Below are 15,827 nucleotides of genomic sequence, written 5' to 3'. Positions count from 1 at the left end.
TCCAGATGAGGCCTCACCAATGTTGAATAGAGGGGAACGATCACGTCCCTCGATCTGCTGGCAATGCCCCTACATATACATCCCAAAATGCCATTGGCCTTCTTGGCAACAAGGGCACACTGTTGACTCATATCCAGCTTCTCGTCCACTGTAACCCCTACGTCCTTTTCTGCAGAACTGCTGCCGAGCCATTCGGTCCCTAGCCTGTAGCGGTGCATGGGATTCTTCCGTCCTAAGTGCAGGACTCTGTGCTTGTTCTTGTTGAACCTCATCAGATTTCTTTTGGCCCAATCCTCTAATTTGTCTAGGGCACTCTGTATCCTATCCCTACCCTCCAGCATATCTACCTCTCCTCCCAGTTTAGTGTCATCTGCAAACTTGCTGAGGATGCAATCCAGACCATCCTCCAGATCATTAATGAAGATATTGAACAAAACCGGCCCCAGGACTGACCCTTGGGGCACTCCGCTTGATACCGGCTGCCAACTAGACCTGGAGCCATTGATCACTACCTGTTGAGTCCGACAATCTAGCCAACTTTCTATCCACCTTATAGTCCATTCATCCAGCCCATACTTCTTTAACTTGCTGGCAAGAATACTGTGGGAGACCGTGTCAAAAGCTTTGCTAAAGTCAAGGAACAACACGTCCACCGCTTTCCCGTCATCCACAGAGCCAATTATCCCATCATAGAAGGCAATTGGATTAGATAGGCATGACTTGCCCTTGGTGTATCCATGCTGACTGTTCCCGATCACTTTCCTCTCCTCTAAGTGCTTCAGAATTGATTCCTTGAGGACCTGCTCCGTGATTTTTCCAGGGACTGAGGTGGGGCTGACTGGCCTGTAGTTCCCAGGATCCTCCTTCTTCTCTTTTTTAAAGATGGGCACTACATTAGCTTTTTTCCAGTCATCCGGGACCTCCCCCCGATCGCCATGAGTTTTCAAAGATAATGGCCAATGGCTCCGCAATCACATCCATCAACTCCTTTAGCACTCTCAGATGCAGCGCATCTGGCCCCATGGACTTGTGCTCGTCCAGCTTTTCTAAATAGTCCCGAACCACTTCTTTCTCCACACAGGGCTGGTCACCTCCTCCTCATGCTGAGCTGCCCAGTGCAGTAGTCTGGGAGCTGACCTTGTTAGTGAAGACAGAGGCAAAAAAAGCACTGAGTACATTAGCTTTTTCCACATCCTCTGTCACTAGGTTGCCTCCCTCTTTCAGTAAGGGGCCCACACATTCCTTGACTTTCTTCTGGTTGCTAACATACGTGAAGAAACCCTTCTTGTTACTCTTAACTTCTCTTGCTAGCTGCAACTCCAAGTGTGATTTGGCCTTCCTGATTTCACTCCTGCACGCCCGAGCAATATTTTTATACTCTTCCCTGGTCATTTGTCCAATCTTCCACTTCTTGTAAGCTTCTTTTTTGTGTTTAAGATCAGCAAGGATTTCCACTGTGAAGTCAAGCTGGTTGCCTGCCATATTTACTGTTCTTTCTACACATCGGGATGGTTTGTCCCTGTAACCTCAATAAGGATTTTTTAAAATACAGCCAGCTCTCCTGGACTCCTTTCCCCCTCATGTTATTCTCCCACGGGATCCTGCCATCAGTTCCCTGAGGGAGTCAGAGTCTGCTTTTCTGAAGTCCAGGGTCCGTATTCTGCTGATCTCCTTTCTTCCTTGTGTCAGGATCCTGAACTCGACCATCTCAAGGTCACTGCCTACAGGTTCCCATCCACTTTTGCTTCCCCTACTAATTCTTCCCGGTTTGTGAGCAGCAGGTCAAGAAGAGCTCTTCCCCAAGTTGGTTCCTCCAGCACTTGCACCAGGAAATTGTCCCCTACTCTTTCCAAAAAACTTCCTGGATTGTCTGTGCACCGCTGTATTGATCTCCCGGCAGATATCATGGTGATTGAAGTCTCCCATGAGAACCAGGGCCTGCGATCTAGTAACTTTTGTGAGCTGCCAGAAGAAAGCCTCATCCACCTGGTCCGGTGGTCTATAGCAGACTCCCACCACGACATCACCCTTGTTGCTCACACTTCTAAACCTAATCCAGAGATTCTGAGGTTTTTCTGCAGTTTCATACCGGAGCTCTGAGCAGTCATACTGCTCTCTTACATACAATGCAACTCCCCCCACCTTTTTTGCTCTGCCTGTCCTTCCTGAACAGTTTATATCCATCCATGACAGTACTCCAGTCATGTGAGTTATCCCACCAAGTCTCTGTTATTCCAATCACATCATAATTCCTTGACTGTGCCAGGACTTCCAGTTCTCCCTGCTTGTTTCCCAGGCTTCTTGCATTTGTGTACAGGCACTTGAGATAACTCACTGATCGTCCCTCTTTCTCAGTATGAGGCAGAAGCCCTGCCCTCTCGCGTGCTCCTGCTCGTGCTTCCTCCCGGTATCCCACTTACCTCAGGGCTTTGGTCTCCTTCCCCCGGTGAACCTAGTTTAAAGCCCTCCTCACTAGGTTAGCTGCCTGCTTGCGAAGATGCTCTTCCCTCTCTTCATTAGGTGGAGCCCATCTCTGCCTAGCACTCCTCCTTCTTGGAACACCATCCCATGGGCAAGGAATCCAAAGCCTTCTCTCCGACACCACCTGCATAGCCATTCGTTGACTTCCACAATTCAACGGTCTCTACCCAGGCCTTTTCCTTCCACGGGGAGGATGGAGGAAAGACCTCTTGCGCCTCAAACTCCTTTATCCTTCTTCCCAGAGCCACGTAGTCTGCAGTGATCCGCTCATGGTCATTCTTGGCAGTATCATTGGTGCCCACGTGGAGAGGCAGGAAGGGGTAGCGATCCGAGGGCTTGATGAGTCTCGGCAGTCTCTCCGTCACATCATGAATCCTAGCTCCTTGAAATTGAAGGCTTTGTTTTACACAGTGCATGCAGAGCTAACTACTGATAACCTACCCATTGTGCCACATCAGTGGATGAACTTATATTTCGCTGCCTGTCGTGCAGATAACAGGTGGACTGTGCTAATGCATCTCCTAGATCATCCTCAGTTTGTTGGTTCTAAAAGGAGAAACTCTGAAGAGACTGGCAAATAACTAAAATGACCGCCAGATTCTACACACCATTGTTGAAAACCTAGAATCACTGCGTGACACACAGAAAACACTGGAGTTCTCTCCAACTACTGCCAACACGTTTGCCAATACAGATGTTTACTGGATCCTGATAACCAAAATATCAGCTGAACTGAGCATAAAAGTTGCAGGAGAAACATGGCAAAAAAACCCCAAAAACAGTTGTTTCTGGAAATCCTTCCCACCCCAGAACACGAGAGAACCAAAAAAAAAAAAAAAGAGTTCAAAACCTTCTACACAACTCTCAGTGAGAAACAGGAGACAACCATGTCCCATAATCAGAATTCAAAAGTATTTGGTGCCAAAGATTCTTTTTGGAAAGTCATCCAGATGTTGCATCCCTTCCTCAAGGTGAATTTTGCAGCAGACTATGACCGTTATGCCAGAGTGTTTCAACCATTTGCCACAAAAAAAGATGAAATTTCAAATCTGAACGGGGAATTTAATAATTATATGAACTTGCCTAACCCAGACAATGCAAAACTGGATGTGCTGGCTTTTTGAAACAGTCATCAAGACACCCTTCCCAACTCCAGCCAAGTGGCACAGCAAGCTCTGAGTGTACCCCCCAGATCTTTTGATTCAGCGCACATACTTTCAAAGTCAGACTACCTCCAAGACAGCAAGAGGCTCAACATGAGTGAGGATATTTTGAAGAAAATTATGCGAGCATACGCAAACCAGGATTTCTGGGAAAAACTGCTAGCTCTGAGAGAGACAAAACAGACTTTTGCACATTATAAAAAGGTTTCAATTAAACAGTAGTAAAATGTGTACATTACAAAAAGTTTGTTTTTCTTTTTTTCCCCCCTGATTTTTCCCCAATTTCTAACTTTTAACCCAATTTCAATGTCTGGAAAATAAACACTGAACAATTCCCATATTTTTTTAAAATAAAAACTGAAAATGTGAAACACTAAAAATAAGTTAGCTCGCTGAATTATTTTTTCCAGTCCTATATACTACTGCCATTTTATGCCAAATGTGTATATTCCATATTAACACCATCTACACGTAAAATACACAAAAAGGAGTACTTGTGGCACCTTAGAGACTAACCAATTTATTTGAGCATAAGCTTTCGTGAGCTACAGCTCACTTCATTGGATGCTGTAGATCATGAAAGCTGATGCTCGAATAAATTGGTTAGTCTCTAAGGTGCCACAAGTACTCCTTTTCTTTTTGCGAATACAGACAAACACGGCTGCTTCTCTGAAACCTGTAAAATACACAGTATTCCTACTGAAATGTTGTCCCACATTGACAGATTTGCACAACAACCAGGAAGTCTACACTGCAATGTACAAGGACTAATCAACTCTTCAAAAAAAATACATAGCATCGTATAGAGTATTTTTTTTTAAAAATACATAGCATCGTATAGAGTATTTTTTTAAAAAAATACATCAGCATAATCCAGCATGCCATGTAACTATTTATCTAAAATGGTCTTTTGAAAGTTGTACTTTAATCCATGTCTTAAAATTATTATAAACACAAATTTAGTCAACTTTTCATTTTTAAAACATTGTTTGGAAGACACAGTATGTGGAACATTACCCAAATTACATTTTTTGCCAGCATCTTCTAAAAATATCCTTTCCAGTTCAAGCCATCTTTGACACCCCCCAAAATTATCTCTGCAGATAACTTGATATCCCAGATTCCCAACCAATATAATTTCAAACTTCCAGGAGGATAAACCCTTTAAAAGTATGTATTTTAAATTAGACTACTATCTTAACATCAACTGTAATATACTACCAATGCTTCTTTAATATTCAAAAAGTGAACAGTAGGGATTTTTAAAATACCAAAAGTAGCATTTAAAATACTACTTACGACCCCAAATAAGTAACAGAAAGTGATATAGACACATAGATGTCAGTACAGAGAGATTTTAGAAGATTACAAATACTTAGATTTTAAAACATAAAATGTAACAAAAATCATTTTCTCTTTTACTTACCTGCCAAGGCCCAAGTACAGGACAAACATGGAATTCTGACACAGCTGATGGCATCATAATCACCTAACTCATTCCCTGCACTAGGAGAAAACTACAGAACTTGATGAACATGAACTCTTACTTCAACTGAATTAATATCAGATTATTAATAGCAACATCTTTATTTGACACAGGTGCCTTGAAGTGATTCTTTCTGTGTTAACACTCTCCCCTTCCCTGATTAGGTTTTTGGAGACAGGGAAACTGCCTTTCTCTTATCAGAAAAGTGTTCAGCCATTTAGATAGGCTTACACTAGTAGAAAGACTTTTTTTCAATTAGTTCTTTTTGAAAGGATGGATTACATTAATGTATATTATGTCTGTCTAGGCAGGCGCCAATCTTCACTACAAAGACAACCAGGTTGGAGACTTCAGTTACAATATTACTTCATTCTGTCATGTAAATGGTATCTTAACCAAGCTCCTGAAGTATACTAAAGCCTTCAAATGTCCTTTCTTTAACCTGAGGGACAAAGGGCAGGCAACTGTGTTGTACTTGGGTCCCAGGAGACAGTTGTACTTTAGTGTATGGTAGATGATCAGGAATGAAATGAATTTAAAACACTGAAATAATTTACTAGCTCTTTATCTTTACTGACAGTACAAGATCTAGTCTTTTCAAAAGAAAGTAATTTTTTAAATTACTACTTCCATTCTTCATCATACCAAGAATACATATTTAAAAGGTTTGTTTTATAATGTAGAAAATGCTATCTTACATGTACTGGCCGGTTTGGAGCTCGAAATCTCCCCAATGAAGATTGGCTCATCATCATCATCATCATCATCCTCCTCAACTTCTTTCACTCTCTTTTGCCATGGTTCTAGCTCCTCTTCCTCACATTCCATAAACAGTTCTGCCATTTTGGTACTAGATAATAAAAAATAATCACACAAGTGTGTCATGGAAAGTGGGCGGGTGCGGGGAGGAGGGAAGTGGCCAAATAACCTACACCTTTCAATAATAAAATTATTGTGTTTGATGCAAACACGACCACAGAACACACTTCCGAGTTGTAGCCTTCATACAGAATTAGTCCCCAAATAAGCTCAGTTCAAATTCTTACTTATTGTTAACATTTCTGCAAATTATGAGGCGTCTGATCTTGCTTCCATTGATATCAGTGGAGTCTGTAGTATTGGGCGCCAGGTACTTAAATACTTTAGGGAAGACCTATTAAAACCCACCTCTGCTCATTCTCCTTGCTTTATCATTCCCTCTGCATCCTCCTCCACTCTTGCAATCATTTTATTCTTTTTATTCCCACACACTTTGCAACATCCAGAACCGAATCCCTCTTTCTATTGTGCCAGAAGTCCAAAAGCTCCTTCAAATTCCTCCTTCAAACCAACTTTTGTTTTGTTTCCTACTACTGACACCCAGTTACAGGGTCAAATCTACACTAGAGCTCTCACTATTGCTTGAAAAGATGCCCTTTGCATTATCATCCCCTTCCTTTAGACTTGCTCTAAGAAAGGCACCATTGTTTTCACCACAGCATCTTGCCAAATCTACTTGTGGAGATTTCCCAATGGCAGTGCACCAATTGGAAATTAAGCAAAAGCTCAGTGCAGACCCAGCCATGTTGTCCATTCCTCACTTCTCACCCTAGTACAGCCTCTACTAGAATATGAGAATTCATATGATTTCTCTGTGTATTTTGTCTTGCACTATTTTTGTTTGTTTTAACCCTTTTTTGTCATTTTCTTATCCACTTCTTTTCTCTAGCCTCATGATCTATCTAAATTAGAGACTGTCAACTCTTTAGGGAAGGGACCATTGTGTTAATTTCTGTAATGTGCCACCTGAGGCAAACAGACTTACAATTTGTTCAGCCCTGACCTACACTTTATACTTAAAAGAATTATGAAATATTTTAAGACAGGAATACAGTCTTTAATGCATGAAAACATCATTGAGAAACAGACCAAATAACCGCTCAACTGAACAAGTTAAAACAAGCTTTTTTTACCACTCAACTTTAAATCTGAATTGTGCCTGTATCTTATTCTTTCTCCACCACAGCTCCATCTCTTTAGTGCCATGCTAGTACAGGTCTAAAATTACTGACACAGAGAAAGAACTTCCTTATTTTAAAGGCTCCTGATTCTTATTGAAGTTTAAATAAGTTCTGCGTAAAGAATTCAAAACTATCCTAGAAACAAATGTTTCACATGCTGCATCAACTATCTGGCAGCATCAACCAGAGCGGAGGGAAAAAAAAACCCAAACACATTTGATGTGTTAAACGCAATCCGTAGCTGCCCAAATCACTACATGCAGCAATAAGAGGTAGCCACAATATAGGTGCTTATGGCACTCTGATCTTGAGGCCCATTATATGCTAGCTATGGCTTAGCCTGCACTAAGCTACAACAGCTGGTAATGTTTCCCAAAGGGGCCTTTATGCCAGCATAGGATTGCCACAGCACAGAAGTACCATCCCCAGCCAATCTCGGTTGCCACAAGTACTCCTTTTCTTTTTGCGAATACAGACTAACACGGCTGTTACTCTGAAACTTGGATGGTGAAGTAATTTATGCCTCAGAGCTGAATTATTCCCCCACAACAGGAATCCTCAGCATAGCAGTTATGTCAGTTTTGTTCTCCCCCACTTGTGCTGCAGAATGCACAAAAGGGCCAAAGATCATGCACTCAGCATATAGTCATCTTTCCCAAGCATTAAGCTTAGTATATTATAGTAACTTAAATTGAGATGGGGAAGTGATGTTAATAAATGGGAATTTGACCAATACGAAGTATACTGAATGCTACTGTGATTAAATGTATGCATTTTATTTGAAAAGCACAATGTAACTTCCTCCAAGCTTTCATCACATAATCAGAGTAAAGCTTGAATCTTCTGAGGAATTTCAAGAATACTGGTTAATTAAAAACTGGTTAAAGAAAGAATTCACTTTCTGGGCCTCATTAATTTTTGGGCCCTTCTATTCTGAAAATTACATCCTGCAGAAAGTAAAACCATGAGTTAATGGAGAGAATTTGGGAGCTCCTAGGCTTATAACTTTTTTTATATATATCAAAACAAATTATCAGTCATCATAACTGATTTTTGTACATTATAGAAGCCAATGGAGAAATTTTTTTACATTGGCTATTTTCAGTCTCCAATATAGCATGTGTGTAAGACTTCCTAAATAGTATAGGAAAAAGATGTAAAACTGTTCTTCGGCCAAAAACATTCCTGCAATCTACTGGGGTCTAATATGGTGGATTGGGAATGGATTTGGATAGGCAAATAGTCTTTGCATTGTGCCAGAAAAGATCTTCAACACAGTAACAGTGACTTTGCCAGACTGGGACCTCTGTGAAACTGTTCAGTTGGTTCAGAAGCATCCACAATCAGGATCATTGAAATAGTAAGTTGTTGCTTTATCTGAAACCACAACCTGTGTCAAATTTGTCAGCCAGTTTAAGAAAACTAACTGAACAGCTTCACCACCAGATCACCTCATATAGCCAGTACAGGAGTTCCTTGAATTGTATAAGCAGCTTATTTAAGTACAGCGTCTTCAGCAAAGTATTCCACTGCTTTGACGAAGACCCTGCTTTGTGTGAAAGGAACCGTTGCTGTGAAGATTCTTTGCTTACTTAAATTATTCAGCTAGCTCAAAAGCTTCACCCCTGAACTAGCTGAATAGAGCACGTTGTAAAGTTTTGTCATATAATTTTTCTGAAAAAAGAAGTTTCTAAAAACCCTATTTAAAAATGTTCATAAACAGCCCATAATTTATTTGAAAATTTTCAACCAGCTCCACTGTTTCATTTTATACATTCACTTGTGAATGTCCGTTAATGGGAGTGATATCAGAATAAAGCTGATGTACAGGCTGCCCTACTGCACTGAAAAATGTCTACAAGTTTATTGTTTTTTCCTGCTGCAGTACTGGGTTGACTTCAGTATCCATATTTGCTCCAGAAGCACTTCTGGATCAGTTTATGATCTCATGACCTCTGAGACTATCTCCACGCATTCAGCTGGTCAGATTTTGGTGACTGAAAATACACTTCTATCATGGTTGCACCATTGCCTCCTCTAGTTCATGACACAGATCAATCACATGTGAAGGCATTTTGGTGGTCTCCTCATGATGTTTAATGGACTTAATTTTAATACCGAGTTCTCTATAAGGAGTATTTTAAACCAGAGTCCCAATATCAATGGCTTGATAGGACAGGATGATTCCTTATTCTTCAGTATAGAAACTGTGGTATGTAAGCACAAGTGATCAAGTGTCTAGATACACTCTCCTTATGTTGGCTATACTATATCTAATCTCCCTGTTGTCAAAAAATTCCATTTAGGATGTTTTAGACATATTTAGAGTTTGTTAATTTCCTTTACCCTTTGGACATAGTACAGCAATAGACCTGGTTTCGTTAGCTGATACGCTCCTAGGAACGAACAATGACCAGGCACTGAAGCCACTTTTTTTTTTTTTTTTAAATCAGCCTTTATTAAAGTCAATCACGTGTTTGTGCACACAAACTGTGAAAAGAGCATGAGTTATTCTGACCGGTTCCTGAATAACAGATCCCAGAGGATGGTTTTGAGTACTCATTTTAGCTACTGCAAGACTATTCTTGTCAACCCTTTGTTTCAGCAAGTGAAAGAGAACGGAAAAGACACACACGGGCTGGAGTGCCACTGCTATGCAAATGACATAGCCATTTTACCCAGATTATCTGCCATATTTCGATCAGAGACATTGCTTTTCCAGCGTTTGGCCAAGATTAAAACTTGAATGAGAGAGCTGCTTGAACCTTAATCTGAGTAAGAAGGTAGCGATATTAGAAATTTTGAAGGGGTGGTAGGAGAAGTATCTGGAGAATTCATCTGGGACTGCTTCTATATCTATTAATGAGGGAGTAAATCCACCCTTTATTAGAAAGGTTTGCCGTTTCATGTGCTTGTGAATCCCAGGCTACGTATACAATCTTAGGTGGTATTGTTGGCCAACAGCACTTTGAAACAAATGGACACACATGCCTAGCCATATGCAAATGTCAGACTCCGACTTCACCTCAGCTATCCTTGACTTTAGTCTGGCAGCCACAATTTACTGCAGTGCACTTTACTCTTGAAGACCATCTAGAAGCTTCAGGTAGTGCAGTTAACATTTGTTCAGCAAAGCTAACTGATGAAAAGATATTAGCCACACAGCATATTACATCAGATTTAAGAATTTTTTTATTTTTTTTAATAAATCACTTCTGGTCGCAATCCAAGTTGTTGACTTTGATGAGACTCTATATATTGGATGAAAAGTTACATTAACAGAAAGTTTAGGTTGCAGTCACACTCAAAATTTAGAAAATGACAGTTTTAATATTGCCCAGACAGCCTTAATTCTGCCCCCTTAATGTGTCTATACCATGACTGAATTAAGCACGGATCTTGTGGGAATAAAAATTGTATGCAATCATGTAATTCAAGACTGTACCATAATGCATATGCACTAAGTACAATTTTGATTTTGCGATGAGCAACTATAAATGTAGCACTTCCTAACTCTGAGTGCTTGTTTTTGCACCCAGAAGAGTGCCCTTCCAACAGCTTTTTTTAAGGCAAGTTCCCAAGGTAGGGTTTTTTGGGGGGAAAGCTGCTGGTGGTATTTTTAAATAAAAGGTTTAAAAAAATTTAAAAGGCAAGGCATCTGCAAGATTGGTTTGCTTTCTTCTCTGTTAAGTTTCCCTTCTTCTTCAGTAAGAGGACCTCTTCCGAAATTCACTTCCTTTAATGGTGCAGAGGCAGAATTCACGAGCCTTTAAGCCAATGTGCACCACATCTCTTTTCTTAGGCTTCTATGAGGGCTAACATGGATATTCACTGAGTGGATATCGACCGCATTTTCGAGAATAACTATTATTTGACTTTTGTTTATAAAGCACTTTGTTGAATTTAAACTATACACATTTGCCCCAGGAATGTGATTGAGAAATAAATATAGGCACAGTAACTCATTCTACAATAGGAGTACTTGTGGCACCTTGGAGACGAATAAATTTATTAGAGCACAAGCTTTCGTGAACTACACCTCAGTTAATCGGATGCATCCGATGAAGTGAGCAGTAGCTCGCGAAAGCTTATGCTCTAATAAATTTGTTAGTCTCTAAGGTGCCACAAGTACTCCTTTTCTTTTTGCGGATACAGACTAACACGGCTGCTACTCTGAAACCTGTCATTCTACAATATAACTGTAGTAGAAACACATATGATAACAGAGAGTTATTTCCTAGTTATCAAAGATAAGCAGAGGGCCTGTATCATCCAGTTAAACAACACATGACCTCACTTATAAATTAACACCTCATGTGCAACACTCCATATCTACCTCTTTCAAACAGTTTCTTCCACCTTTTCTAGGAATATCCTTAAAAAAGAGGACTGATAAGTAAGGCTGTATGAAAGTTGTTGATTTTTTTTGGTTCAAAAGTTGCAGTCAGTTCAACTACCATAAAAAAAGTTCTAAAAAAATTTGGTAGCAGTGTGATGCCGGATGCCAGGTCACAAAGTTATTGAAACGTGCAGAAACAATACAAAATTGTAGCGCGTGTTAGAAGTTTACGTTTCCACAGCAGAATTGCAATCTGAAATTTTCTTACAGCTTGACTAACAAGTAAGTCATCAACACAGCAGTCCAGGGTATTGTCATCTTTCAATGGCAAATGAATCAGATATCTTGTTGCATATGTGCCAAACATTTATTTTATCATAGTACTGCTAGCTCATTCAGAACACAAATAGTTTTGTAAAGTTTATGCTTTTTAAATAGGCTAAAGCAGATAACACATTGCATGAGCCTAGTGCAGAGGTGGGCAAACTACGGACGAGGAGCCACATCCGGCCCGCGGGACCGTGCTGCCCAGCCCTTGAGCTCCCGGCCAGGGAGGCTAGCCCCCTCCTCCGCAGCCTCAGCTCGCCGTTGCGCCAGTGCTCTGAGCTGCAGGGTTGCAAGCTCCTGCCAGGCAGTGCAGCTGGCTCTGTCCAGGCTGTGCGGCTGCCAGTCCTGCTGCTCTGAGCAGCATGGTAAGGGGGCGGGGAGGTTGGATAAGGGGCAGGGAGTCCAGGGGGGCAGTCAGGGGATGGGCAGCAGTTGGAGTGGGGGAGCAGGGGACGGTTGGATGGGGTGGAGGTTCGGGGGGGGCGGGAGAACAGTCAGGGGATGAGGAACAGGGGGGCGGTCTGAGGTATGGATAGCGGACGGGGCAGTCAGGGGACAGGGAGGGGGATGGGGGGTCCTGGGAGGGGATGGTCAGGGGACAAGAAGCAGGGGGGGTTGGATGACTCAGGGATTCTAAGGGGGGCAGTCAGGGGGTGAGAAGCGGGAGGGGGCGCATAGGGGGCTGGGGGGCAGGCTTTTTCGGAAGGCATAGCCTTCCCTACCCGGCCCTCCATACAGTTTCGGAACCCGATGTGGCCCTCAGGCCAAAAAGTTTGCCAACCCCTGCCTAGCGGTTTCTCTCAATGTTAACAGAACTATTACCCTTGATCCTAGAAACAGAGACTGTATTTAAGCTAAGCCGTGTAGATAATAGGTTTTCAATCTGTGGGTTACGATAATGTGTGAGGGAGTCATGAGCATGCTATACTTTCCACACTACCAAATGGGAAGCGGGATCCTGACAAAGCAAATGTTGAAAACTAAAAGCATCACCTATAATTAAATCCTATACATGACAGATCAGAATTGTGGAGTAAACTTCATTTTCTTAGAAACATGAAAGCATTCAAAGTTTTAACTTTTAAAACAAGTTTCAAGTTTTCTTCATGGAATGACAAAACTTCTCGAAAGAAGAGGATTGCTGAAAAAAATTAAAAATAAGTATGAGCAGCTAGAAAAAAAAAAAAAAGCTTCTCCTTTCCTTTAAAGAAGATTCTGGCCAATACTGCTACATTTCTGAACAACAAAAACTAACACTAGTCATGAATGTTCATTACAGCAGCCACAACTGCATCAACTTTTAGGGTATTACTCAACTGTAATCATCAGAACTGCTTGAGCCTGATGCAAGTCAAAAAATCAACTTCGTATCTTATTGAGCAAAATAAAGTGAAAACTAAGTTCATGATGGAATACGAGTTTTTGCTTCTCTGCATAGCTGTCATATCTCCATCTTAATACCATAGGTGTACACTCAGCACAGATGTAATAGGCTTACTAAATATACATGTCCCCATCCTTATTGTGGAGTGTTATAATAATTTTGAGCGTTTACATACTTAAAAGAAACTAAAAAAATGAAAACTGCTGTTTAAGAAATAAGAAGTGGGCAAGAATACAACGGGAGAAGAGGGAGGAACTTTTGCAAAACAGTGTGTGTAAACTTAGGCTATAAAATGTCATCTTTGTTTTTGACATGACAAGCTACAAAAACGTAATAAGTTACTGAAATCCCTCAGCAATTTATAGTTGATATGTTACCACCCTCAGTGTGCTGCGGAAATTCCAACATGGATAGTTTCCATGGGCCTATAAATCTTAGTATTATTCTCTGATTCAGTTGTACAAAATCAGGAAGTAACTATCCTTGCAGAGAAGAGAATGGAGGCATCTATTTCATGATAGTAAAGCTTTTCAGATTGGCCTTGCTTGTTGGTCAATTTGTCAGCACAATAGTTAAATTATCTGTGTGATGTAATGAAACTGACTGTTAAACTTTAACAGTTGCCCTTTAAGAGTTCCTAGGAAGCAAAACTAGATTTTACATCACAAGCCCAAAGCTCAACCTAAATCATCCACCTGGCCACCACCACCTTACATCTGGTCCACACGACTTCAGTTAGCATGATTTAATGGTATATGGGCAATCTATTAGGGTTTGCATGGTCTTGGTTTGTTTTAGAGGCTGCCAAACATTGGGTTAGTGATAAATGATAAAATTTAAGTTTGATGCAAATTAAAAAACAGAAATTAAGCACCGAGCCCAGTGGTAAAACTTCCCTTTAAAAAGCACCTTCCCGCCTCACTGTCATGAGGTGGTAAGTGCCTCCTAAAGAAGGGCAACGTTACCTTTGTAAACAAATTAGACGTTCTCACCCCGAGCTCAAATGGGTGTGAGGTGAGGCCAGGGCAGGGCGCAGAGATCCTGGGGAAGCAGCTTAGCTCCCTCTAGAACCGTTCTCTTTAACGTGGCCTCAACATTTCCCTCTGACACTCCGTGACCCCAGGTGTCTGAGACGAGGGCTGGGTTTGGCGTCGGGCACGAGAGGCTGTCTGGGGACCAGAAGCCTGCTTGCACAACTAGAACGGGGAGGGAGGATCAGTAACACCCATTCGCAACTATCCGGGAGCCACCAACAAAGCGCGGACGCGGCAGGCTGAGCCCGGCAAGCTCCCGTCCCCCGCTGTACGCGGAGACCAACAGGCTCGCTAGAAAGCCTGCGAGTCCCAGAGCTCGCCGGTCCGAGGAAGGGGGGGGGGGGCGCCACAAGGCCACGCTCCGAGCCAAGATGGCGCCGGTCTCATAGGCGACAATCCCCCCGGTGGCCCACCCGCCGCTAAGCAGCAGCAACGCCCTCCGCACGGGAAGGCCCTGAGCAGGCCGTCCCTGCGCGGAGGGGACAGAAGGAGCGTGCCGGCTTACCGTGCTGCGCGTGTGAAGAGGCCGCGGCAGGCTCGCACACTCCCTCCCTGACTGACTGGGGGATGGGAGGGGGCGGCTCCGACAGAGGATCCTCACATTGCCTTGCCGCGGCGCCCAACCTCAGCCTCCTGCTACTGCAGCCGCCGCTCCTGGAAAAGGAAGGGGGGGGGGGGGTGTTTGCTGAACCCGGCGCGCTGGCTGATGGGTAAAGTGCAGGTCAGCCCCACAGAAGCGCCTTCTTTCCGGCAGCCATCGGGGAGGGGGCGGGGCAGCGCGGGGGAGGCCCGCACAACGCGCGCAGCGCCATGTGCCTGGCCTCACACCCTGCGGCGGCACAGGGCAGGCCTTGCCTGTAGGCCGCACCCTCGGCGCTTCCTCGCCCCGGGGCTCCGCTGCAACACAGTACTCCTCCCCTCTCCCCAGCAGCGGGCAGGAGCAAGCCCTCCCTCCATACTGTACTCATCCCAGCAACCCTGGAGACGTAGCCCGTGAGGGGGCTGGGCCACTGGTGCCCCACCACCACCCATGGGCCACAGGCCCTCAGGGCCGGCCTTAGGCACATGCAGAATAATGTCATGGGTGCCCTGTGCAGCTCTGTGCTTCGTATGCCGCAGTGCCAGCAGCCAGCCCTATCCCCCAGCTGGCCCCCATATGCGGTGTGCCCACTGCAAGGGGCAGGGATGTTCCGAGGGGGTGCGGGGCCCAGGTCAACTCCCTCCGTCCCTGCCCCGCCTCTTCCCGCCCTCATTTTCCACCCCTTCTCCCAAGCCCTTTCCCTCAGCAACAGAAGCGGCCCAGGGGATTAGCAGGGGCAGCCTGGCGCTAGAAGCAGGAGTCAGGCTTAGCCCCGCACTCACCAGCGGTGGGAGGAAGCAGAGCAACCCAGCCCCAGCCCACTGGCTCCCCCCATGTCACTCCGCTTCCTGCCACCCGTGAGTGCGGAAGGGGGGCACAGAGCCCTCCCCCCAGGCTCCCTCCCCTGAGCAACACGGCTGGGGCTGGGTCATTCCACTTCCTTCTGCCAGCGCCAGGCCCCCTGCTAATCCCCTAGGGCTGCTCTGGGCCTTTGGGGCCCCCTAAAGCAGCCCCCCACAGCTCCTGCCTCCAC

The 15,827-nt window shown here is 43.7% G+C and overlaps 1 protein-coding gene across 5 annotated transcripts in view; it reads right to left on the bottom strand.

Moving 5' to 3' along the window:
* ZNF280D (zinc finger protein 280D) overlaps window positions 1–14,976 on the bottom strand; it is a 79,523-nt gene extending 64,547 nt beyond the window's left edge. For 2 of the 5 annotated variants that reach the window (XM_048866181.2, XM_048866184.2), the window contains exons 1-2: window positions 14,720–14,970; window positions 5,829–5,980 (exon numbers count right to left, since the gene is read on the bottom strand). In XM_048866181.2, the coding sequence (XP_048722138.2) occupies window positions 5,829–5,973 (145 nt within the window). In that variant the 5' untranslated portion in view covers window positions 5,974–5,980; window positions 14,720–14,970. Of the gene's footprint in view, window positions 1–5,070; window positions 5,162–5,828; window positions 5,981–14,719 lie in introns of all 5 variants that reach the window. The other 3 variants (XM_075133058.1, XM_075133057.1, XM_048866187.2) reach the window with 3 other exon arrangements.
* Window positions 14,977–15,827: the final 851 nt, after the last annotated feature.

This window comes from Caretta caretta, chromosome 10 (assembly GCF_965140235.1).
Source record: "Caretta caretta isolate rCarCar2 chromosome 10, rCarCar1.hap1, whole genome shotgun sequence".
Taxonomy (NCBI): domain Eukaryota; kingdom Metazoa; phylum Chordata; order Testudines; family Cheloniidae; genus Caretta; species Caretta caretta.
This window is presented reverse-complemented; position numbering and strand designations above follow the sequence as displayed.